This window comes from Stenella coeruleoalba (genome assembly GCF_951394435.1).
Source record: "Stenella coeruleoalba genome assembly, chromosome: 16".
Taxonomy (NCBI): Eukaryota; Metazoa; Chordata; class Mammalia; order Artiodactyla; family Delphinidae; genus Stenella; species Stenella coeruleoalba.
This window is the reverse complement of record NC_137162.1, coordinates 2,722,672-2,746,632: the sequence shown is the minus strand read 5'-3', so window position 1 is coordinate 2,746,632 and position 23,961 is coordinate 2,722,672. Positions and strand designations below refer to the sequence as shown.

At 43.4% G+C, this 23,961-nt stretch overlaps 1 protein-coding gene across 1 annotated transcript in view; it reads left to right on the top strand.

The window, feature by feature from the left end:
* The first annotated feature begins 2,899 nt into the window (after positions 1-2,899).
* The window catches only part of GLRX3 (glutaredoxin 3), a 30,810-nt gene continuing 9,748 nt past the window's right edge, over positions 2,900-23,961 (top strand). The window contains exons 1-6 of the mRNA XM_079899169.1: positions 2,900-3,031; positions 8,718-8,826; positions 16,891-16,965; positions 17,671-17,872; positions 22,737-22,909; positions 23,147-23,208. Of these exons, the coding sequence (XP_079755295.1) occupies positions 2,943-3,031; positions 8,718-8,826; positions 16,891-16,965; positions 17,671-17,872; positions 22,737-22,909; positions 23,147-23,208 (710 nt within the window). The 5' untranslated portion in view covers positions 2,900-2,942. The remainder of the gene's footprint in view (positions 3,032-8,717; positions 8,827-16,890; positions 16,966-17,670; positions 17,873-22,736; positions 22,910-23,146; positions 23,209-23,961) is intronic.

Sequence of the window (23,961 nt, the reverse complement as noted above, 5' to 3'; positions counted from 1 at the left end):
CTAGCTGCCTGGACTCCTTGCTTGGCTCCTGCAATGAATGCTGCACTTTCCTTCACCACAACCTGGGGTCAGTAGATTGGCTTTACTGTGGGTGGGTGAGAGGACCTAAGTTTGGTTTGGTAACACAGGCAGTGATGTCTTTGCATCATGATCTGGAAGCAGCAAGGACTTTGGAAAGCTGAAAAGCACTATATAGCTGTGTACAACCTTATCTACCTGTAACTCAGATGTGAGAGCCCCCCAAAATGTGGCTTGGGCTCAGGGCTGAGTGGAATGGTCTTTGTTGTGAAATCAGAGCATTTTAAAGCTCAGAGATTCACTTGCTGAACATTAGGCCTGTTGATATCAATAGTGATAACAGCAAAAAGGGCAGGAGGCAGAACTGGAAAGATTTTTAGGGAGTTTTCCCAACTTTATCTTTAAGGTAGGGAGCATGCTCTCTAGCTGGTATATCCTGCTTTCAGCAAATTCCATTTAAAGAAGGAAAAATCAGGATTTTTAACAGTTACATTAGATGGGTGATTCTTGCATTTTTTGAAAAAGATTCACTATTGCACATTTCCCTAGTGCATTACAATTTCATTATTTTTAAATTACAAAGCCCATCCATGTTCTTTGAAAAAAATGCAAGTGAAATGTTTTTAGTATTGATGTGTAAGCTTCCTTCAAATTAGAGATATAATTCTTGTACAACATTTGGTGCAGATGTGTTTCCAAACATACTAACATTTCAATGAATGACTCCAAAGAAGTTTAAAAAACAAAAAAAGAAAAAGAAAAAATGCAGGTGACACTAGGAAGCATATAATGTAAAAGGTGTAGGTCCTCCCTTTAAAACTTCCCTATTTTCACTCTCTGGGCACAAGTTCTTCTAACACTTTGGAGAACATCCTTCTGAAGACCTTTTGCTATGCTACATTTAGCTATATGGAGTTACGTGTTTTATTTACATATAATTCTGTTTAAAAATGGTCATCAGAGCATACATCTTGTTTTGCAACATGCTGTTTTCTCCCTTCCCGGTGCATTTTTTCATAGTAGTCTCTAGATTTTACTTACGGTTTTTAAAAAAACTAACCTTTTTATTTTAAAATGATTGTAGGGTCACATGCAGTCATAAGAAATAACAGAGAGAGATTCTGCCTATGCTTTTCCCCAAAGATAGCATCTTGAAACACTGTAGTACAATACCACAACTAGGATGATGATATTCATACGATCTGTCCATCTTCTTCCATTTCTCCAGTTTTACTTGTACTCTCTGTGTGTATTTCGTGCGTTTAGGTTTGTGTACCTACCACCAAAGTCAGGATACAAAACAGTTCCTCACCACTCTCTTATTGCATTTTAGATAATGGAATTTACCATCTTCAGGAACACCCACTTCTCAGGATGAGGCCCATATGTAACTAAAGACCACTTTCAATCACTGGAGCAGAGTTGCCCAAGAGAAAATACAAAGTGAGCCACAAATGAAAGTCACCTATGTAATTTAAACATTTCTAGTAACCACATTTAAAAGGTAGAAAGAGATAAATTTAATTTTAATAATGTTTCACAAAACCCAGTATATCAGAAGTAGTATTTCAACATGCAATCAATGTAAACATTATTAATGAAATATATTACATAATTTTTTTTTTTTTTTTTTGTAATAAGTCTTTGAAACTCCACAAGCCCGCTTCTCCACCAGCTGCAGGTAGAGAGCATGTACTGAGCACCTGCCACGTTCTTGGCTCTAACTTAGGCACTGGGACAGAGACTCAGTTCCCGCCCTTGATGAGAACCGGGACTGGTGGAGACTACAGGTGCAGTTCTAACCTGGTGAGATGTGCACGTGGTAGAAGGCACATAGGTGCCCTAACACCCACGGGAGGATCCATGGGGCCTGCCCTCAAACTCAGTGCAGAGCCCGAGGACCCCCAGGAGGAGCCTCACGTGTCTGGGTGGAAGCGATGGCTTCAGTAAGATGGGAGCTCCAGGAGTGGCTCTTTGGAGAGCAGGCGGGGTGCAGTTTGGGGAGAACCAAAAAGACTCCCCCGGCCCCAGGGCAGATGGATGCTGGGCTCCGGAGGCAGGGGAGGGCGCTTGGCTGGCGGCGGAGGTTTCCCTGGTTATTGAGGATACTAGGACCATGGACAATTTTACCCAGGCCGGAGAGTGTGTGGGAGTTATAAGCAGGGGAGGTGGAAAGGTGGTGAGCGGACACTACCTGGGGCGTCAACATTAGGCGATGCCAAGGAGAGCCAGGGAAGACCCGAGGTTAGAGGAGCGTGGGGCCTGCGGGCCTGAGTGAGAGGGTCCTGGGGCTGGGCCCGTGGTGCCGGAGGCGGCCCAGCTGCCCAGGCCGTGCTGCTCGGAGGTCACAGTGGGTGATGGGCTGTGCCCTGGCTGCGCCCAGGGATGGCCCCGCCGGCGGGTAGGTGGCGGGCCACGCGGTGGCGCGGGTTCGGGCTCTTCAGGACCGAGTTCGAAGCCCCTTGTCAGTGTTGAGGTTCGGAGAGGGCGCAACCTCCCTTTCCCTAACCTCCCATTCCATCCCCACCTTTACGTAATTTCCTTTTAGCTTAAAATTTCACTTTGTTAAACATACACTCACATCACACACACACTCACATCACACACACCATTCACCCAGCTGCCGTAGGAGTTGCAAGGAACGTACGGCGCCCCGACATCCAGGAACCCCAGAGGCCAGGATTCCTGAGAGTCCGGAGCCCCAGGGGTCAGGAGCCTGGGGCTCTCACTTGGCCCGCCGGTAAGCCCCAACCTCCCGCGTTTCACCGGCTCCCGGCTTCCGCGCGGGCCTACAGGGCGGGGCGGGCGCGGGGGGCGGGGCTTCCGCGCGGGCCGGAGGCGGGGCGGGGCTTCCGCGTGCAGCCGCCCGAGCCCCTCCCCCATCGACCGCCCGCGCTCGATTGCTCTTGTCTGGCGGCGGCAGCATGGCGGCGGGGGCGGTTGAGGTGGCGGCTGCTGTTGTGGAGGTCGGCTCAGCCGGGCAGTTTGAGGAGCTGCTGCGCCTCAGAGCCAAGTGAGCGGGGCGGCGGGCGGCAGGGATGAGGGGAGGCGGCGGGGGCCGGCCGCGACGGCTGCCCGGCTCCCTCGCACCCGGCCCGGCCTGGGCGGAGCGGCCGGCGCGGCCCGGACCCCGAGGCCAGGTCCCCGCCCCGGAAGGGGAGCGGGGTCCACCGCACACCCCCGGCCCTCCGGGCGCCCCGAGGCCCGGGTCCCGCCCTGCAGCCCGGCCCGGCCTCCCGGGGCGCGGCGACGCGGGGACTCAGCCGCGGGTCGGGGGTGGGCACGGAGACCCCGGCCCCCGCCCGGTTCGTCACGGGCGGGAGGCGGAGGAAGGCCTAGCTGGGTCGGCGGTCCTGCCTCCTTTCCGAGGGACGTTTAAGGGTGTTGGTGATGGGGCAGAGCGCACTGTGTGGCGCTGTCCGGGCCGAGGACGCGGGTCTCCTGTTTCCTGGACGGGCTCAGCCGCGGTCCGTTCTGGCTTGGCCCACGTGCCCCTCGCCCTTGGGACGGCGTCTGAAGGAGACCCACCGGGATGCAGAGGCCGGGCCTGGGGGAACACATGGAAACCCGGAGCTTGCGAGTCGGCGCCGGCGGGCGGGCACGGAGCCTCCGCAGCGGTCTCGCGGCTTCCGCTGGCCGAGCTCTCGGGGACTGGGCGGTGTCTCGGGGCATGGCCGGTGGGGGCGGCGGAGCGCCAGCCGATTGCCCGGGAGCCAGCCCCAGAGCCGCTGCGCACGTTTCTTAACCAGGTCTCAGGAGTGTCCTCTGCGGTGAGAGGGGTAGGACAGTGCCCACCCGGGGGTGTGGGAGCGGACACGCGTGCTGCCTGTCCTCGCGGCGCCTTCGCGCCCGGGCTCTTCTGCGTGCGGCGGCGCGGCTGCGCGGGCTCGCTGGCAGTGGAAGCGTATCGGCGCGAGTGCAGGAGCGGATCGCGGTTGGAAGCGGGTAGTGAGTACGCTGGCGAGCGGCTGAGCTGCGGAGTGCGGGTGCGATGGGAGAGTTCCCGTCTGGCTTCGCCGCCGTGCTGAAGTTAAAGGTGTTCACCAGAGCCGCTCTTGCGGCATTTCCGGTCTTGCTGGGAAACTGCCAGAAACGGGCGAGTGGGGCGGGGGGGGGGGCGCGAAGGGAATGACGTGGACTCATTGATGAAAGGTGATTCATCCAGCGCTCCCCCCATCTTACGGCGGCCCACTTATGGAGTGCCCCAGAGGCGGCGTCTTGAAAGGAGCAGGGCTCGGTTGGACCTGCCCTTCGTAAGTGTTCACGATCACCTGGAGGACTATTTTGCTTTTTGTGTGTTTCACATTTTTGATTTTATGTATCGTTTTTTAAAGAAAAAAGTCATTAAGACATCACAGTTGAAAAAGTTTAAATGTTAATTCTTGCCACGGGCCCGTACTTGAAATGATCCGGAAACCAATATACCTTTTTCGTGGTGATGAGTTTAAATGGGCACATGGGAAGGAAGTGATGCCTGGCATGTGCGGAAGGAACAAATCTCTGCTATTTTTGGTGAAATTGGCAGCATTTCAGAATATTAAATAGTACTTGTTAATGTAGTTACTTAACGTTTACTTTACAAATCTTCATATCCCAGTATTAAAATTTCATGTGAATTGAAAATTTTTTTGCTTAAGTCAAATAATCAGATGTTTATATGTTACTGAGACCTCAGTTGGTCTATACAGTGGGGATATTAATACCCATTTACAGAGTAATTAAGGTTTTTACCCATTTGTAAAATATTTAACAGAGTCTAATATTATATGATCTTAATAGATGGTAGCTGGTGTTACCTGCAGAGGAATAACTATAAGAGAACACCTGTAATAACAGAGAAACAACCATTTATCAATCACTAATTATCTTACTGAAAAAGAACCAAGGTTCATTACATTGTTTAACATCACAGTAGTTAGGATTTGAATCTCGTCTTTCTCTAAAGGTTTTCCTTCAACAATGCACCCTGCATATTGGGCTGTCCATGAAGGTGGAGAGAATACTTATGTATAATCCAAGAGAGGGTGACAGCGTTTGTTTGTTTCAGGTTTATGTCCTTATGATGTTAGGCATCGTGTACCTAATTGGAAAGTGGAAGTTAAGCATCTAAATATGAGAATATTGTGGATAATGTAAAATAACAACGTTAATATCATTCTTTAATGTTTTCAAAGTGCGTGCATAGTTTTGTTTGATCTTCCCAACCTCCCAGGGTGTTACTGCTGCTTAACAGATGTGGAAGTTAAGTTACTCTTCCAAGCCACATTAGGAGTAATGGAAGTTAAGTTGTGTACGTGTACTTTTTTCTTTTCTTTTTTACTTACGTTGGCACATACTGTTACAAAGTTTGGTAACTTATTTTAATTTTTTAAAAATGTACTCATTGTGAGCATTTTCCCACGTCATTAAACATTCTTTGACACACGATTTTTAATGGCTTTATGATATTTTATTGTATGACCATTAAGAAAACTATCTTGTTGAACAATAGATTTTTATAGTTATTTGCTGTGTAAAATACCGGGAAAATATTCATATACGTACATTTTTGTCTCTTTAATGACTTCTGTAGGATAGATACTTGGAAGTGTGTAAGTATCTTGAAATTTCAGGAAGGTTCCAATTTAGTTTTTACTGGTAGGATATGAAAGTGCCATCTCACTTTATCCTTTTTTCATTGAATATTATGATTTTAAAAATCTTTTTTCAGTTTGGTAAAAAGTGGTATCTAACTTTTAAGAGATTGAGGTATTAACTTATATACTGTAGTAAAATGCACAGATCTTAATTGCTGGGTGTGATGAATTTTGGCATTTGTATTAACACAAGTATCCATCATTCAGGACAAGAATGTAGAGCCCCAGAATGCTCTTCAGGCTCTTTCCAGTAATCCCCCACCAGTGATCTGCCTTCTGTCACTGTAGATGAGTTGTGCCTCTTCTTTTACTTTATGTAAATGGAGTCGCAGAACTCCTGGTCTTTCATGTCTGGGTTGTTGTGCTCAGTGTGTTTTTGGGATTCATCCATGCTGCTGTGTATCTGTAGTTGGTTCCTTTTTTATTGCTGAGTGGTATTCCGTTGTGTTAATATACAGCAGTTTCTCCAGTTTGTGGACATTGGGTTACTTGCAGGTGTCGGCTGTTATGCGCCAGGCTGCTGTGAACATTCCTGTGCAGTCGTTTCGTGGGCCTGTCTTCCTTCCCACCATCCCTTAGGCCCCAGAGGCCCCCTGCCACGCTGTGCAGAAGCTCTGAGAGAGGAGGCTGGAGTAGGCCGAGGCTCACGCGGGAGGCTTTGCAGGGCCAGGTAGCTCACTTCTGCCCTGCGTCCCACTGGCCACAGCTCAGTTCCAGGGCCCCAGCCCGGGACACAAGCGAGACTGAGACGTGTAGTCTAGCTGCATGCCCGAGAGGAAGAGGCAGCAGGGATTGGTGAAATACTTCCTCCATAGTCTTTACCCACCTACCCACGTGTTGAAGCTCCTGCCTTCTGCTGCTGCACTTGGTACCCATGGAGTAGGGGCCCTGCCATGTGTCCTTTCCCACCTTAGGCGGCTCTGCCTTTAGAGCCTCCTGCTTTACTCTCGTGTGCCCCTGGGCAGCCCTCCCGTCTTCCTCGGTCCTGTCTGTGACCCCTGTCCTCCATTTTCCTTCGTTTCAGCACATGACCTTGCTTCCTACCTGGAAAACAGGACTTCCAGAGCTCTTCTTCGACTTGCCCCTCCCCCGACACCTACACATTTACTTGTAGCTTCACCCATTCTTGAATCCTTTGCTCTTGACCCGGAGGAGATTGTCCCTCTTCTCAAGGCGAATTCTTCTCTGCTCTCAGTTTCCCTCTCCTGCCACCTTTGAGACCTTGAATCCTTAGCTGTCTCTCGTGTCTTCAGCCTCTCCCTCCCCATTTGCACTCTGTTCCCTCACAAAATAAACGATGAAAATTCTCTTGTATTGAAAAAAGCCCATTCCTTGATCCTGTCTTCATCCTTGCTGTCTCTCTGTTTACAGCCCAGTCTCTTACAGAGTAGGTTTCTAGCCGTCTCTGCTCCTCATCCTCAGTCCAGTGGTCTACAGCTGCTTCTGTCGTCCACTGGACTTAACTCTCACTGTTGCTGGTTGCCCTTCCTGCTGCATTTGATAATTGTCTCTCCTTCCTTCTTGACTTCTGGGAGACCCTAGAACCTTGCTGTGTGCCTTTTAGGTCCCTTCTCTGGTCTACCACCAGGGCTCCTTTACCGCCATCTGTCCTAACTTAGTGTTGATGAGCCCCAGAGGCTCTGCCCTCGGCCTCCTCTTTATCCTCCTGCATGGATGAGCATGCTGCCGGCGCTGTTTCTTGATTCCCAGATCTGCAGATCAGGCATGGACTTCTTTCCTGAGCTCCAGACTATCACAGCCCACTAGACTTCCTTTCCTCTCAGGTTGGCAGCTTCTGTACTGTGATTCGTGGCTAGTGCTATCACTAGCCATCAGTCACTAAGCCAGGAACTTGCAGGTACTGAAATTTAGACTGTGCTCCAGTGCCACCAAATCCTGCCCCCAGCTCTCTGAAGTCCCCAGTGCCTCCCTCGGCTTCCGGCCCCCAACACTGCATGGTAGGCTCCTCCTTCTCTCAATACTTAGCTCACATGAGCCAAGTATTCTATTCCTTTCCTTGCCCAAGGTTAGTTGTCCTTTGTTTCCTTCCTCCGTGTAACATATTTTTCAATGTATTTTCTTCCTGGGTTTTCAGATTTTTTTGTAGTCAAGGGGGATTATATTTGAATTTGGAATTCTGTAAAACTGAAGGGTTTTTCAGTTGGGTATGAGGATAGAATTAAATATATCTTTGCCAAGATAATTTTATATGAAAATAGTTGATAGATACATACTGAGATTCTTGAGAATTTCATTGACAATTTATTAATCGCTATTCTGTCTGTTCATACTGTCAATTTTTAGAAAATCTTCTGTAGCATAATAAAAGTATGTGAAAAACAGCTCCCTTTTTTTCCCTTTGTTTTCTGCTTACATACCTTCATTTGCAACATTTTTTTTTTTTTTTTTTGCGCTAGGCGAGCCTCTCACTGTTGTGGCCTCTCCCATTGCGGAGCACAGGCTCCGGACGCGCAGGCTCAGCGGCCATGGCTCACGGGCCCAGCCGCTCCGCGGCATGTGGGATCTTCCCAGACCGGGGCACGAACCCGCGTCCCCTGCATCGGCAGGCGGACTCTCAACCACTGCGCCACCAGGGAAGCCCTGCAACATTTTATTTCTATTCCTATGGTCACTTCATCACAGTACCATGTCTAAAAAGTAAATACTAACATGAGTAGTAGTAACGCATATGCAGTCATTTTTCACAAACGTTGTGCCTTGACTACAGAAACCTAGTTTCCATCTTTCTTTCCTAAGGGTCTCAAAATAGAGTTAATTTACGTGGCTAGTAGTTGAGGTGGATGAATATTCAGAACCACTTCATGTGAGCTAAGTATTGACTCAAGAAATATCATTAACTTGGAAATTCATCCAAAAGATTCTCAAGACCTTGCAAGTTGTTATATTTCTGTCTGTGTTTAATATAACAAGATTCTAGCAGTACAAAAACAATTCAGGCGGTCCTTGTACAGGTTTCTTTGCTAATAGAATTTGATCTGCATCAGTATTTGCTTATTTCTAAAGCTACTGTATTTTTAAAAACTGCATTTTATGGATTTACAGGTCCCTCCTTGTAGTCCATTTCTGGGCACCATGGGCTCCACAGTGTGGTCAGATGAACGACGTCATGGCAGAGCTAGCCAGAGAACACCCCCAGGTTTCATTTGTGAAGGTACTGTATTTTCAGTGTCATGTCTTTTAAGAATTTAATTCTGATTTATGGGTTAGACTACATTTTATTAACATATAAGGGAGGACTGGTGTGGGATTCCTCATGTTCATAGCTGGTGTTGGGATCACAGTAGATTATTCTTAAACATCTTAAAATGTTTTTGCATTTTTCAAGTACCGAGTGGTGTAAAACTCACCACACTTTCCCTGACACATGCTTGGTTGGGAGGACAGGATGGCAGTCGGGGGAGTGTCTACGTGGGCAAAAAGCAGATGAGATCATTCATTTTGGGGAATTGTGGTTGTAGTATAGTAAAGATAGTAACAAGACTTACTTCATTGAAAAGCTAGATGTGACATGGAAAGTGATTCAAGAAAGAGTGTGTGAAGGCCGCTGTAGGGACCGGGGCAGTAGGAAGAGGTTGCTGTCGGGACCGGGGAGGTGCAGACCTGCAGGAGAAACTGAGTTCTTCTGACCTGCCAGGAAGCAGAGGAAAAGGAAGCCAGTCTCTCCCTTGCTGCCTTTGTTTTTTTACCCTGTTGTGCATGCTCTGCATTCCTGGTATCTTTCTTGGGTAGAGGCAGTACTAGGAAAGTGAGAGTTGTGACTGGATTAGCTCACTAGGTTTAAGCACATTTAACGTTATCAATCAGGACTTAGTACTCATTTAAGCAGCAGGGCCCAAATAAGAGCTGAATATCTTAGAAATGAAATTTTGGGAAGGGAGAAAGCTGAATCCTTAGTATTTAAAAAAGCAGACAGGAAACCAAAGCTTTATTTTTATTTTTTAAAAATAAATTTATTTATTTATTTTTGGCTGCATTGGGTCTTTGCTGCTACGTGCAGGCTTTCCTCTCGTTGTGGCGAGCAGGGGCTACTCTTCATTGCGGTGTGTAGGCTTCTCGTTGCGGTGGCTTCTCTTGTTGCGGAGCACGGGCTCTAGGCGTGTGGGCTTCGGTAGTTGTGGCACGCGGGGCTCGGTAGTTGTGGCACGCGGGGCTCAGTAGTTGTGGCTTGTGGGCTCTAGAGCGTAGGCTCAGTAGTTGTGGCGCATGGGCTTAGTTGCTCCGCGGCATGTGGGATCTTCCCGGACCAGGGCTCGAACCAGTGTCCCCTGGATTGGCAGGCGGATTCTTAATCACTGTGCCACCAGGGAAGCCCAAAGCCTTATTTTTTAAAACCAGGGTTTGTGAGTTCAGAGGATATGTTGGCAAGTATACCTGTATATGGGGTTAAAAGTGACATCAACTGTATTGCTTGTATGCCGCTTTTTATGTAAACTGAAGACCCAGAATTCCGACATACTAATCCATTTGTATAGTGAGTGATACAATTTTCAGACAGTTTCTATATAAATAAGTGTGCTTTGAATAGGTATTGCACTTAGATGGTTCAGAAATCAAAACAGTATACAAAGATGTACTTTGAGAAGGTCCGCCCCACTCCTTCCCCTGTCAGCCCTGTTGTCCCATCCTGTAAGTAGCTGCTTGTATTAATTTTGCATGAATCCTTCCAGTGTTTATGCAGATAGAGCAAGTATGAATGTAACGGTTAGCTTTTTAAAATTTAAGGACTTATTTAAAATTCCAGTGAAATGTGTAATGAAACCTTAGAATGTAACCCTAAAATGTTCAATATAAATAATGGAAGGGAACATTAAAACTGCATGTTTGGTCAGTGATAAAAGATAATGATTACAAGTGAAATGAATGATTAAACATTCAATCATAAGATTAATCAAGATGATGGTAATTGTTGTAAGTCTGCTTTTATGTGTATAATGTTACTGGTTTAAGTAGCACATTGTTCTTAGCTGCCATTTGAATGATTTATTTAAAGTGACTATAGAATTACTTCTCACATTGGTACCAAACTTGGCAGTGAGACTTTAAGTTGTTCAAGTGCTTAAGTGTCTCAGCACGCCAAGGGTTGGGAAGCCCTTATCTGTTGGGGATACCTGAACCCAACTGCACCTGCCATTCACGGAGAGGGTGACAGGGCTAGGTGGGTAGTTTGCCCAGGTCGTTACTTTCTGCAAATTCATTCTGTGGCATAGTTTTTCTTGCTTAGACATCCTCAAAGGTAAAGATCATGTGCGTGGAATTTGGAAGGTAGGTACTTTTAAAGGCCACAGTACTGAACAGTAGTCAGCCCAGGAGAGGTAAAATATTTGAGAGCTCTCTTGGCATTTCCCAGTAAGAGAGGCATGTGGTTCATTTCAAAACAGCTTTCTCAGTGAGAGCTTTGTGAAACTTCTAGGGTATAGAATTGATGTTCTACCACCCTCTGTTTCTTTTGATTTCTTGGTCTTTTTTTTTTTTTTTAAATGACAGCCATCATTCAGCATTTTTGACTTTGACGTATAAGAGGTTAGTTCATTCTATGACTTAGATTTACAGAATCATTATATAGATGGTTTTAATCACAGTTTGTGATCATCAACAATTCCTTATTTTGTAGAAGATGGTAAAATAATACCGGAGAAAAGCTAGCATACATTTTTGGTCCCAGTAGTTTGTGCTCATTGGAATAGGTTGCTGAAAGGCAAGATTTTCACATGTATTGCATCTGAATCCCTTCACTTCCTGGACTGATGATATGGTAATAAAGTACTTGTGCTCCTTCCTGGTGCCATGTTTAGGCCGTGTGCTGGTTGCACTCACCTGCATCGGCTGCCATGTCCAGTCAGGTCCTGGGGCTGTGTCCCACCCTGATGTTCTCACACCTTCAGGGGCATGGAGGAGATCCATGAGTTATTTCTGTTGCTGGAAGTCTCACAGAAACCTTCGTTTGTTCAGAATAAAATTAACCAGCTAATTAAAATATCAAGTGCCTTTGCTTTTCAAATTATGTAAAGTCAGTTTGTTAGCATTTAAAATGGGAATACATGTTTATCATTAAATCAAATTGTTTGGTAGATAGACTATTTCAGGATAGTTTCTGGTAGGGGGTGAGAAGGAGGAAGAATAGTATTGGGTCATGAAATTGGGTACCACTAGTCATATTCATGGTCCAAGTCAAATCCATCTTTTTTTTTTTTTTTTTTTTTTTGTGGTACGTGGGCCTCTCACTGTTGTGGCCTCTCCCGTTGCGGAGCACAGGCTCCGGACGCGCAGGCTTAGCGGCCATGGCTCACGGGCCAAGCCGCTCCGCAGCCTGTGGGATCTTCCCAGACCAGGGCACGAACCCGTGTCCCCTGCATCAGCAGGCGGACTCTCAACCACTGCGCCACCAGGGAAGCCCTCAAATCCATCTTTTAATAGGAGTGGCAATTTATTTTAAAAATTTTGTAGTTGATTTTATTATTTTATTTTTTAAGTAAAGATTTTGTGTATTTAAGGTGTACAGCATGATGATTGAAATCAAATCCATTTTGTGTGAAGTCTTTCTTGTGTACCTCCGTGGCTTTTTTTTTCCCCCCTCTTTCCTGTCTCTCCGAACTTAGTCTGTGCCATTGTTTGGACTGTTAGTCGGGGAATATCTTATCTGCTCTGTCATTTTATTCCCGTTTTGTTGGCTTCTTGACTAGATGGTGGGATACTTGAGGTAGGGACCTTTACCTTACCATGTTTTTTTTTGTTGTTGTTGTTTGTTCATTTTTGTTTTTGTTTTAAATTGCTTTCCTTTGTGCAGGTGGGAGCAGAGACTACTGATCAGTTTATTCGGCATCTTAGAGAGCATGTGTAGGATTCCATTTTTTAGGAACTCTAAGATGTCTCTCAGATAATTCTAGTAGAATTGTTACATCTTAAAAATAACCTAGTTTTAATCGATGCTGTCTTGGTAATAAAATAATACCACAATTAACATAGTTTATTAGCTGTTACTGGGCTAAGTTTGGTAAAGTGTTAAAAAAAGTTATCAAAAATGTTAATTTAAATACTATTTTGAAATTTATATTTGACTATCTGACAAATAAAGAATTTGATTTTGAAAATTTTTCCTTTTGTATCTTGTCACAGGGCAGAAAGAAGCCCTGTAGGAGGTATGACAGAATGTCCCGGAATGTCAGGTGGTTTTGTTTGTTTGCCTGTTTTATTGAAATATAGCTGATTTATACTGGAATGTCGAGTTTCATCATTCTGGCCTTAACCTTGGAGGCTCATTGCCACCACTGGCAAGTAGTCATTCCCATTTCGGCTTAGGAATAGTGACCACTGTTAGTTCAATATTCTGTTCAAAATTTATTTCTTGAACACTTAATTATATGCCACACAGTATGCTAGTTGCTGGGAATGTGGAACAGTAAAGGTACAGACAGTAAATGGGTAACACATAGTACCAAGGTAATTTCAGGTGGCAGTAAGTTCAGCAAAAGAAATGAATAGGCAGGTTATGAAAGGTGGGGCCTTGGGTGGGTGGGGTGCTTTATTTAGGTTGGGCTGAAAAGGTGTATCTAATAAGTGAGAGTTAAAAAAATGAGAAGGTGGCAGTCATTGGAAGAGCTGGGAGAGAGCTTTTAGGTAGAGGCTTAGCAAGTGCAGACTTCAGAGGATCAGCAGTTGGCCAGTGGGGCTGGAGGATAGTGAAGGAGGAGAGGCTCTGACATGAAGTTGAGAGGTAGGCAAGGGCCGAGTGGCCTTGTGGGCAGTGGTCAAGTTTTGGTTTTATTCCAACTACAGTGGAAGTGACATAGTCTGATTCCTAAGTCGATTACTGTGGCTGCCATGTGGAGAATGGTTTGAAGGGGGTAAGGGTGCAGCCTAGAAGCAGGTATACTAGTTAGGAGGCTATTTCACTGGGCCAGGTGAGAGATGCCTTGGACACTAGTGGGGAGAATGTTGAAGTAATGTCGTGGTCTGAGTCGGCTTGTATTTTGGAGGGGGGCACCCAGGAGACCTGTTGATGGATTGGATGTCAGGAGTGAAGGAAGTAAAATTCGTCAAGGTTGTCTCCTTTTTGATTCGAGCAAGTAGATGGCTTAAATGAGATAGGGATGCCCTGGGGAGGAACAGGTTTAGTGGGAGATATCCAGTAGGGATCTGAGTGCAGATGTCGAGTGTGTGGCTTGGAGGCGAGAGGAGCGGTCTGGCCTGGAGAGAACTTGGGTGGCAGTACCATATTGGTGCTCCTTAGAGCAGGGGGTTGTATGAGACCGCTCTAGAAAAATGAGTGTAGGTGAGAGAAGCGGACTCAGAACCAAGTCCTGGGATGTGCAGCCATGTAGTGGTTGGCCAGAGGTGAAGGAAGAAGCCAGGGATTCAGTCTGAGAGTTGGAGGAAACGAAACCACAGAAAGCCAAGGGAAGGGTATCAGAGAAAGTGGGTGTGGTCATCCTTACTGAATGATACTGAAAGGTCAGTAAAGTGAAGAAAAAAGGCATAACCATTGGATCTGGTGAAGTGGCAGCAAGGCCGCGGAGAGTGGAGTGAGGCTGGAGCCAGACTGCCTTGCTCCACCGCCCAACGGTGGTGTGCTCTTGACCGTGTTACCTAGCCTCTTGAAGTTCCAGTTTCTTCCTTAAGACAGTACCTACTGTGACGGTTAAGTGAACTCAGTGCCTGAACGTACTTAGAACGGTGTTAGCCATTATCATCACGATGGTCAGTGGTGACCCTGGTAAATTGAAGGAGATGATGCAGAATTCCCTTCCTCTGGACTCATCTTGCTTTAGTAACACCTCCCTGCCCTCCTCCCCCTTCTCCACAGACACAAAGCACGCTGCGTGGGGAGGGGCCACGTTTGAGATTCCCGGTATAGGAAGCACGTGGTTCCCCCAAAGGCCTTCCGGCTGGGAATCCATTCTGGAAGTATTCGTGTCTGTTTTGTCCTGAAGTCATGTATAAGTCCTATCTTTGAAATTTGACTATTTCTTGTTTGATTGTTGTAGTAGAAAAGTTAACCTAGTATAGTGAAAAAAGCACAGGCTTTGTAGTCAAACAAACATGGGTTTGTTTCTCAGTCCTGCTGCTTATTAACTGTGTCTGGAGTGACCTCTTTACCTGGCTCCCTGTGAAGCTGAGATGATTACATGCCCCGTACTTCCCAGGCTGTGACAGGTCTAGGTGCTCTCATGTAAAGGCATGTCGTGGTTTATGGCACAGAGCAGGCCTCCAAGGAAGGTATTAGCTCTTATTGGCCATCTTTGGTCTCTTCGGAATGCAGAAGAAAATTAAAATTAAAAATTTTAGTATTTATACATTTATCTTCTGCTTCCATTGTTATTAACGGTTATGTTGTCTTACATCCAACGGAAGTATTTCTAGAGAGTTTTAGTGTTGTGAAGGTTTCGGACTTCAGGTGCCCTTGATATTCTGGGGAACGGCTTTGCCTTTAATGGTGCTCCTGGCCCAGGCTCAGGAGGATTTGCCTGTCACCGTTGCCTGTGTCTTATTAAGATCTCGTCTTCTGGGAGCTCATTTAAGGGAGGCACGTGTAGCGATCCTCCTGGCTTCAGCAGGAATTTCAAGAGCATCATTTGCTTCCCAGAAGAGTTGTCAGTAAGGGACCCTACTGGAAACCAGCGGGAATGTGAGAAGAGATCAAGTTTCAAAAGCATATAGGAATTTGATTGTATGAGTCAGGATGCTGCTTGTTTTGTTCTGGTTTAAAACTCTATTATCTGGTTTCTACTTAGTGTTACCTGGTTTTTGATTTGTATTACTTTTCTGTTAGAATCCAGGAGTGCCAGCGATGGGGATCTTCACTGAGCCTGGCCCAGTCAGTGCCCAGTGTGTGGTGGGCACTCACCAGATGGTAGCCGAAAGACAGACAGTGATGCGCTGCCTTTGTCATCACCTTTGTGCTCTTCTTTGGTCTGAGTGTGGAACTGTATGAAGGAATATGGCACAGAAGTTTCTTATATCTTAGAAAGAGTCTCTTCTAAATAGCTGTCTCCAAGTGCTTTACCTTCTCTTTGTTCTTTTTTCAGTTTTATTGTACATTTGACAACGACTTTAAAATGTATATAATTTTTCACAATGGAGAATGAAAATAATTTAAAATATTGTTTCAAAAGGGCGTTGTAAAGAAACGAGAATTAAGGTGATAAGAGAGCACCCAAGGGTGCATGGGCTGGAGACACACGCCAAAGACAGACGGCTGCTTCCCGCTTTGTCACTGCCGCCCGTTTGATGGGCTAGGGCTCCAGACAAAAATAGTGTCTCCAGCCCGGTGGGGATCTTTCACTCCTGAAAGAATGCAGTGTATATAGTTTAAACTCTTTAGCAGTAGAATTTATCAATAAATTTTATTTCCTACAGGTGTAGTGTGAATTTAGATTTTTATTGGTTTTCAGAGTTTATATTACATTGACAGTCCCCTGAGGGAAAGATACAATGTATCTCAGTCTTTCTCAAAGTATACAGTTTAGAAAGTCCAAGTAAAAAGCTTGAGGTAATTGTGTTTTAATTGTTTAGAAAGGGCGTTACTAAATACTGTTTAAGCTTATGTATCAGATACCACATCAGATCTTGTTGAAGGGCTTCAAGGAAATTGTCGAATACAATGTGGTCATCTTATTTAAAATGCATTTAAATGTATGAATAGACCCAGAAGCAAGTAACCTAGCAAGGTATCTGCTTTGGGTCCAACAGCCTTGCAGGAGTTAAAAGTAAAATTTATCAGACATCAATAGTTTATTGAAGAAATACTCCTTTTTGCTTCATAATTTGCAGAAGGCTGCAACTGTCAGTCATGATGTACTGCCTCTTGAAATTAGTCAATAGAGCAAACAGCAAGAATTGCTGTGGGCAGAAAATAAGCACTGTAATCATGACATAACTGGGGTCAGTGATTTATGGATTTCAATATAGTCGTAGCTGCATATGATTGAAAATTTACTAGGTCACTAGTGCACCAAAAATTTTATTCACAGCCTCCAGGCATCTTTTGAAATGTGCAACAAAATAAAAACCTCTGAACCTGTTTTGATACTGCAGACTCAGTGGATGACATGCCAGCCCAGTGGGTCTCATTTAAATGTAAATGTGTCATAAACTTTTGTAGCATACTCTTTAAAAACATCAACTACTTGAAGGGATAATGCATGTGAAACTGATTTACATATTGAAGTAGTAAAAAAGGATCTTTTTATAATCACGCTTAAATTCTTTTATTTTAAAGTTGGAAGCTGAAGCTGTTCCTGAAGTATCTGAAAAATATGAAATTAGTTCTGTTCCCACCTTTCTGTTTTTCAAGGTAAGGATAAGATGGCAGAAGAGGTCGTCTGCCTGCAGTGGGCCACGGGCTGTCTGTGCTGGTTCCTTTGCCCTCTCCCCTGCTCCCTAAACATTAGGCATTTGCTTGCTCCTGGCTTTGCCCTTCTTGTAGTCTCATCGTTTACTTGGCCTTAGGGGTCCTGGAAAAGGGGCATGGACTGTGGAGGTCCAGCCACCGGGATTGGAGAAAAATTCTAGATACATGGTTGTAAACCCAGAATGTTCCCTGAGTTGGGTCAGAAGTTGGTTGGTTGGGGCATGTGCCTGGACGTAATGAAACATCTGGCTGGTTCTGGTTTGATTAATGACGCCTTTAGGAGGTGGGTGCAAATCAGTGCTTCAGGGTACCTCTGGGTGTTAGCATGGTCCCCCAGGTACCTCATTTATACTTAAGAGTAGATTTGATCCCAGCGAGGGTGGGGAAATCCTTTCTGACCTGGTTTGAGAGGTAGTGCCGTTTTCCTAGTATGTTCCTAAAAAGAAAGAAGAAAATTATTTATTTCTAAAATTGAGATGCATAGCAGGTAATCTGTAATCAGAGTTTAAAAAACTTTTCCAGTGGTAATGTTGACCTCTTTAAAAACTGGCTAGAGCTATGGATTTGTGCTCGTTGTAATTTTAGAGCCTGAAATATAGAGATGATGAAGAAATGCACACATACTCTAAATGACTTTTTTAACTTTAGAATTCTCAGAAAATGGACCGATTAGATGGTGCCCATGCCCCAGAGTTGACTAAAAAGGTTCAACGACATGCGTCTAGCGGCTCCTTCCCACCCAGTGGTAATGAGCACCCGAAGGAAGACCTCAGCCTTCGCCTGAAGAAGTTAACTCACGCTGCCCGCTGCATGTTGTTCATGAAGGGAACTCCTCAGGAGCCGCGCTGCGGTAAGGGGCCGCTCGGAGGATACTCCCCGGGAGGGGCGCAGTTGAGGCGGTGCGCTCTGTGCAGGCTGCGCCATATATCTGAGACTTGTGTCCAGACACCCTTAGGCGAGCGGGACACGCTATAACTCCCAGGAGAGTCTGTAATTAGGTGTGAGAACTCGTTTGCAGTGTAGACTCGGAGAATGCTGGCACCAAAAGGCATCTTGGAAATCATCTGATTCAAAATCTTTGTTGTCTACTACCCAAGTCCCAGTGAAGGTGACTTGCTCGGGTCGCTGGGTAGCAGAGTTGGGATTAGGTTCCGGCTGCCAGACTGCTGTCTCCATTAATGGGCTTTTGGGCTGTTCAGTTAATTTTGCTCTTAACACTTACCTCTCTTTCTTGGCAGCCTCCTTTTATTCACATAGTCCAGATTCAGCAGTTTGAAAATGTACAGAATTGCAGTAGTGTTCCTGTGTCTACCCGGTGTACTTCTGTTTTCTCTCAACGTCTCATGACTGTATTATTCACCATTGATGTCAATTCCAATTTGTAGCTGCTCATAATTTAAAGATTCCCACTTCTGTGGCTTATAGTCACTCTTATTGTCTTACCACAGGTATGCTTGGAATTTTGTCCTTGAGTAAGTCTCAGAGTTATTTGGCCCCTCTGGTATTGGGGTTACGTTGTTTTCTTTTTACTGTGCCTTGTACAACATTATTATGCTGCATAATGGAGCATTTAATGCCTTTTGGTGATGCATGTTTGTTTCAACTGCACAGGAGGGATTTATTAAGACAGGTGGCAGGAAAGTTGAGTGTGTTATTGATGTGATTACTGCATGGCCAGTGTGACTTTATAATATAGCCAAGCTTCCAATATAAAGTTAATTGTAAATTCTTCCCTGTATAGTTAGCAAATTACATATTAAAGTATGAAACAGTCTAGTTTTAAACGTAAAGTTTCATGATGAATTCTGTCTTAGGAAGATAAAGAAATGGTTCCTTTTTCTCTCAGTTATGCTTGAAAATTTTCCTTGCCAGTATTTCCATGTCAGATGCCTGCTGTTTGTGTATTGAAAGGCTAACTTAGTCTATACTAGAGTTAACCAAAGATAGCAACAGATAGTCTCTGTGTTTTGGATGTTGGTTTTTAATGGATGTTGCAGCTGGTTCAATTTCTCCCATCAGGCATGAAAATCACTTCTGGTACTTTATGTGGTGACCTAATAACAGGGACTTAAATCAGTCCAGTGGATTTTATTTAATGCCTTCATTGAAGCCTGAAGTGCTGTAGAACTGGTTGTAAGATGTGGAGGAACCGGTGGGACAGGTTATACACAGGAAACCTACAGTAAAACCAGTAGAGTATTATTTCCTTTGGGAATGAACAGTAGTGTTCTCTTAATCGTTTCTGAATAATAACCTAATGAAATTGGCAGGTGGTAAAAACTGAAGCTTAGGGAAGGTATTCTGAGGCAGCAGAGGGGAAGGTGGTAGATATACTGGAAAGCCTAGCAGACTAGATGTCACGACAGGTGAGCTGCAGTCCTAACTGCCCCTATGCCTGCCACCTGCCTTGATAACTTGAGGTACAAATCAGTTACCTTCCGTGTGACTTCACTTCTTCTTTGGGTGTTGGGGGTTGGAGCCAGTCTTGGAGAGCCTTTTCAATTCAGATGTTATATGATTATTCAAATAAATTAGAATTATACTTAGAAATAATCATTTTTCTGCTTACCTTTTCATTAGACTGGATTTATGATGTATTTCTAGCCATTTTTATATTAACCGTATGAGTGACATTTGGAAGACTGTACAAATAACGAGGTAGAATAAAAAGAAACTTTGAAACATTTCAGAGCAATAGGAAAAAACGCTGTATTATAGACATTTAGATAAATACTTGGGGAATTAAAAAAATATTTTGATACATATTATAAACAGAGTTTCATTCCATACAAGTACTTATTTTATTGTTTATAATTTTTATAACTACACTTTAATAGGCTTTTCTGTTTCCCAGTATTTTGGTTTCTGTTACATCATGTCTATCACATATAGTAAATAGATTATTTTAGAGTTTTGGTATTCTTTGAAAAAACATCTACTTAAGGATTAATTGGGAGTCTTTTATTGTGACTGTGCCCTGCTGCTTCCTTCACTGATGCTGCTCTGATTCTGTTTGTCCTTTTCTGTGTGCACTGCTACACAAACTGCCTTTATCTTCAAACTGTTCTTTTACAGGAATGTACACGACTTTCACCCTCTTCCTTTCTGAGCCTGTTTAGTGGACAATTGTTTTTGCTTTTCTGGTGGTATGTTAGAGATGAGGCGTAGGCAGAGCCTCCTTTATAAAAGAATGGCCATCAGTGCTTACGAGCTCAAGTGGCTGGTATTTCCATATTTTGCACAGCATTCACTTTGAAAGCACTACCGTCAGTAACACGCATTACTCCCTTTGGACGCCCGTTGTGGAGTAGAGCTACACTTGATTTTTCATTAGTGGGCCCCCACCTTGCTTTCAGTTAATCAGAAAAACATGAATGAATAACATTTAAATTTTGCATCAAGGAGACCTTGAAAGCCGTTTCGGGGTCTGCCCTGGAATCTACTTGGACTCAGCCCAGCCCCTGCACATTGCACATCTCTGTCTTCTCGACCTTCACTTTTGGGCTCTACCTAGAGAATGGTATGGTGTATTAGGAGCCTGACATGTTGATAGGGTCTCAGTCGTCAGAGAATTAGATTATCCTTATTCTGTGCTGCTCAGGAGGACAGGAAAGAGAGGGCTCTCATGTTTTAGGATGATTTTCAAGAAGAGCTGAGATGTACATCTTTTTAAACAGAATGATAAATCCTTCAACATGCAGGTTAATCGCGTTATTTGGGAATTCTTGTATCTATTTCTACTAACAAAGCTTTTAGCAAAGCAAAAGGTATTTGAACCACAGTGCAAAAATTTCTCTTGCAGTGAGAGTCATCTAACTGTTTCACTTTTTAAATCAGACACAAAAACATTGCAGGTTCCACAGTGTTCTTTAGGGTCTCGTTGTTGTTACGTAGTGGGACAGTTAGGCTCCTTATTCATGTCTTCTGTCATGAGCAGAAATGATTGTGGGTAGAAATGGTGGTTCTGGGACAGTTAAACGTGGTTTTTCTACTTTTAAATATTTTTATTGCGTGCATGCATTTTTCCTAAAAAAAAGTGGGTATAAACATTTTGTTATTAGAATAAAGCCTTCTCACTATTTTATCCTTAAGCCTCTTTTATCCAGTCTGCCTCTTTAACCCTTAAAAATGCAACTCTACCAATCAACCTTTCTAGTCTGCATGTAATTGCCTAAAGCAAAAATAAAGCTTTTTCTCAGCCAGTTACAGTAGAAGTGAGTTAATATATTGGCAACAGAATAACTACCAGCAATCAGCCGTTAGCTGTTTACTAATGAACTCCCAGATGAATGAAAAATTTCAGAATCAGTGTTTTACTTCGGGCTGTACATTAACTTAACACTTCAGTTGTAGGAAAAGCAACTTATGTGCTATACAAATAAATACTGGTACTTCATCTCAATGAACGGCAGATCTAAAAATGTCTGGAGCCAGTAATAGATCCGTGTTTTAATAGGAAAAGTGCTTTTTGCATGACATCAGGTAAAGCCTCTTCATACAGTTAATTTTATACTGAATTTCATGGTTTGATTTTATTTAAAAATAATTGCAGATGCTGTTAAATCTTCCAGGAATTTTGAATCTGAAGGTTATTTTCCAGCGGATTACGACTGTTTGAAAACAAGAATGATGGAATGTGAAAGAGTAGAGTACAGAGTATTGAAAAACAATCGGGAAGAATGAGCTTATAGAAAGAAAAATACTCTCTTTTCAGACAAGACTAATAGGTTTATAAAAGACTGATATTCACACTCTTATTCTTCAGTACTAATGTCATAATAAGAAAATGATGTCAAAAAAGTACAGAACAAAAAAAAGTATAATCAAATCATGGAACATAAGATTGTCACTACAGTGAGGTAAAAAAAAAAATCACATTACATACTTTGGGGAATATAAATAGTTTTAGAAAAGAAACTGTCAAGTTATGACACCAAATGAGAAAGGATACCAGCAGTCTACTGACAGTTCATGTATAACAACAGAGAAGATAGCTCTGAAATCCAATGTGCTATATCCATTCTAGACTAAAAGAGAACACACTGCTTCTTGATTTTTAATTTATTCTGTTTAGGGATGATGAAAATTGAACTATTGAAATGGGTACACAGGAAGTAGTAAAAGGGCAGTAGAAAGCAAACAGAATTGGGTTTCCAAGTATGGTCAAGTACTAGTTAAAAATAACAATTGTAGAGTTTTTTCCTCCGCCTAGTGTTGATTCTCATAGATTCACAGAACAGCAGAGCTGGGAGGGACTGTCTGGGCATCCATGTCAGTCCCCTGATTGATGGGAAAGTGCAGGGGGGCAGAGGTGGCTGTCCAGGCCTGAACTGTGCCTCCCTTTGGTGAATGGAGCTGGTGCTGGGGCTTGAGGTCTCTGCTTTTTGGCCAGTACTGTTTTTCCTACAACAAAAATACCTAATATTGAAGAGGAACTTCGATAAATAAACATACTTTGTTTTTTTTTGTTTGTTTAAACTCATGATACTTTAAAAAGTTAAGCCATACCTGAGCATGTGATGTGGTTCAACGTCAGAGAAGGGGTTCTTGGACTTTGCTTCCTCATTACATACTACTCAGCCATGCTAATTACATCATTGGTAAAATAGAGGCAGGCATCTATGTTCAGTAGATAACATGTAATCTGAATTAATTTAAAATTGTGTGTATTTGAGAGAGAAGTTAAGTTCTTGATTTTCTTTTTCTGTATGCAGGTTTCAGCAAGCAGATGGTGGAAATTCTTAACAAACATAATATTCAGTTTAGCAGCTTCGATGTCTTCTCAGATGAAGAAGTTCGTCAGGGCCTCAAAACCTATTCCAATTGGCCCACCTATCCCCAGCTCTATGTTTCTGGAGAGCTCATAGGAGGACTTGATATAATTAAGGTTAGACTTGAGAAGACTAGACCTTATAAAGAATTTTCATATTTAAGCATGCTTTTATAAGTGCTGTATTAAATCTAAAGATAAATTTCTTAAGGTTCTACCTTTATGAATATGAATCTGAAATAAATACAGAGTATTTCTGATGAGGTGATTCATTAATATTTTATATTATGGCATGACCAAGGAGATTTATGTTATAATAAATGTTTCTTAAACTTACATGTATGTTTATTTTAGGAGCTAGAAGCATCTAAAGAACTAGATACAATTTGCCCCAAAGCCCCCAAGTTAGAGGAAAGGTAAGCGTTTTAAAAGTTTCAGTCTGCTATTATTTTAAAAACATTTTTAAATTTCAGTTTTTGCATTACTCTTTCTATGTAGAAATCAGAGATTTGCTTTTGTATGCCAAAGTCATAATTGTGTCATTTGCAAACTAGTCATGCAGACTTGGGAAGGTCTGATTTGGATGGAGAAAATTTTGTACCGATTTAATGATTATGTGGAGGATAGTCTTTGTTTGATAGAAATGTCATTGTCACCATGGAACGACCAAATTTTAGTTCTCTCCATTTCGGAGCTGGGATCCAGTTGTCTTGGCGTTCAGGTTTTAGTAGCGGTTCCAGCTCACAGCCTAAAGCTGGCTTACTTGTGTTTTCTTCTGTTGCTGTCACTATCCTGGTAGAACGCTGTGAAAAGTGTTGAGTGTGGAAAGCAGATGCTGTGCATGGAGTTCGTGTGTAAACACTTGGGGGATTTCTCACTGCCTTTCGAAGAACTGTGGTAATTTAAAAATTTGAGGAGATTTTAGAGCTGTAAAATCTCTCTTAGTTTTATGAAGGATCTCAATCTGCTTTCAGAGACTTTATCTTATAGAAAGTTTGGGCTTTGGCCAGTAGGAAGACTTAAAGTTAGGATTTTAAATGTAATAAATATTAATTAATGTAGAGGATTAAAAAGCAATTTATTTTGAAATACAGCAGCATATCAGCCATTCCTAGTCGGGGCTTGACTTTGTAAGGTAAAACTTCCTGTTGTAATTTTCTTATCATTTA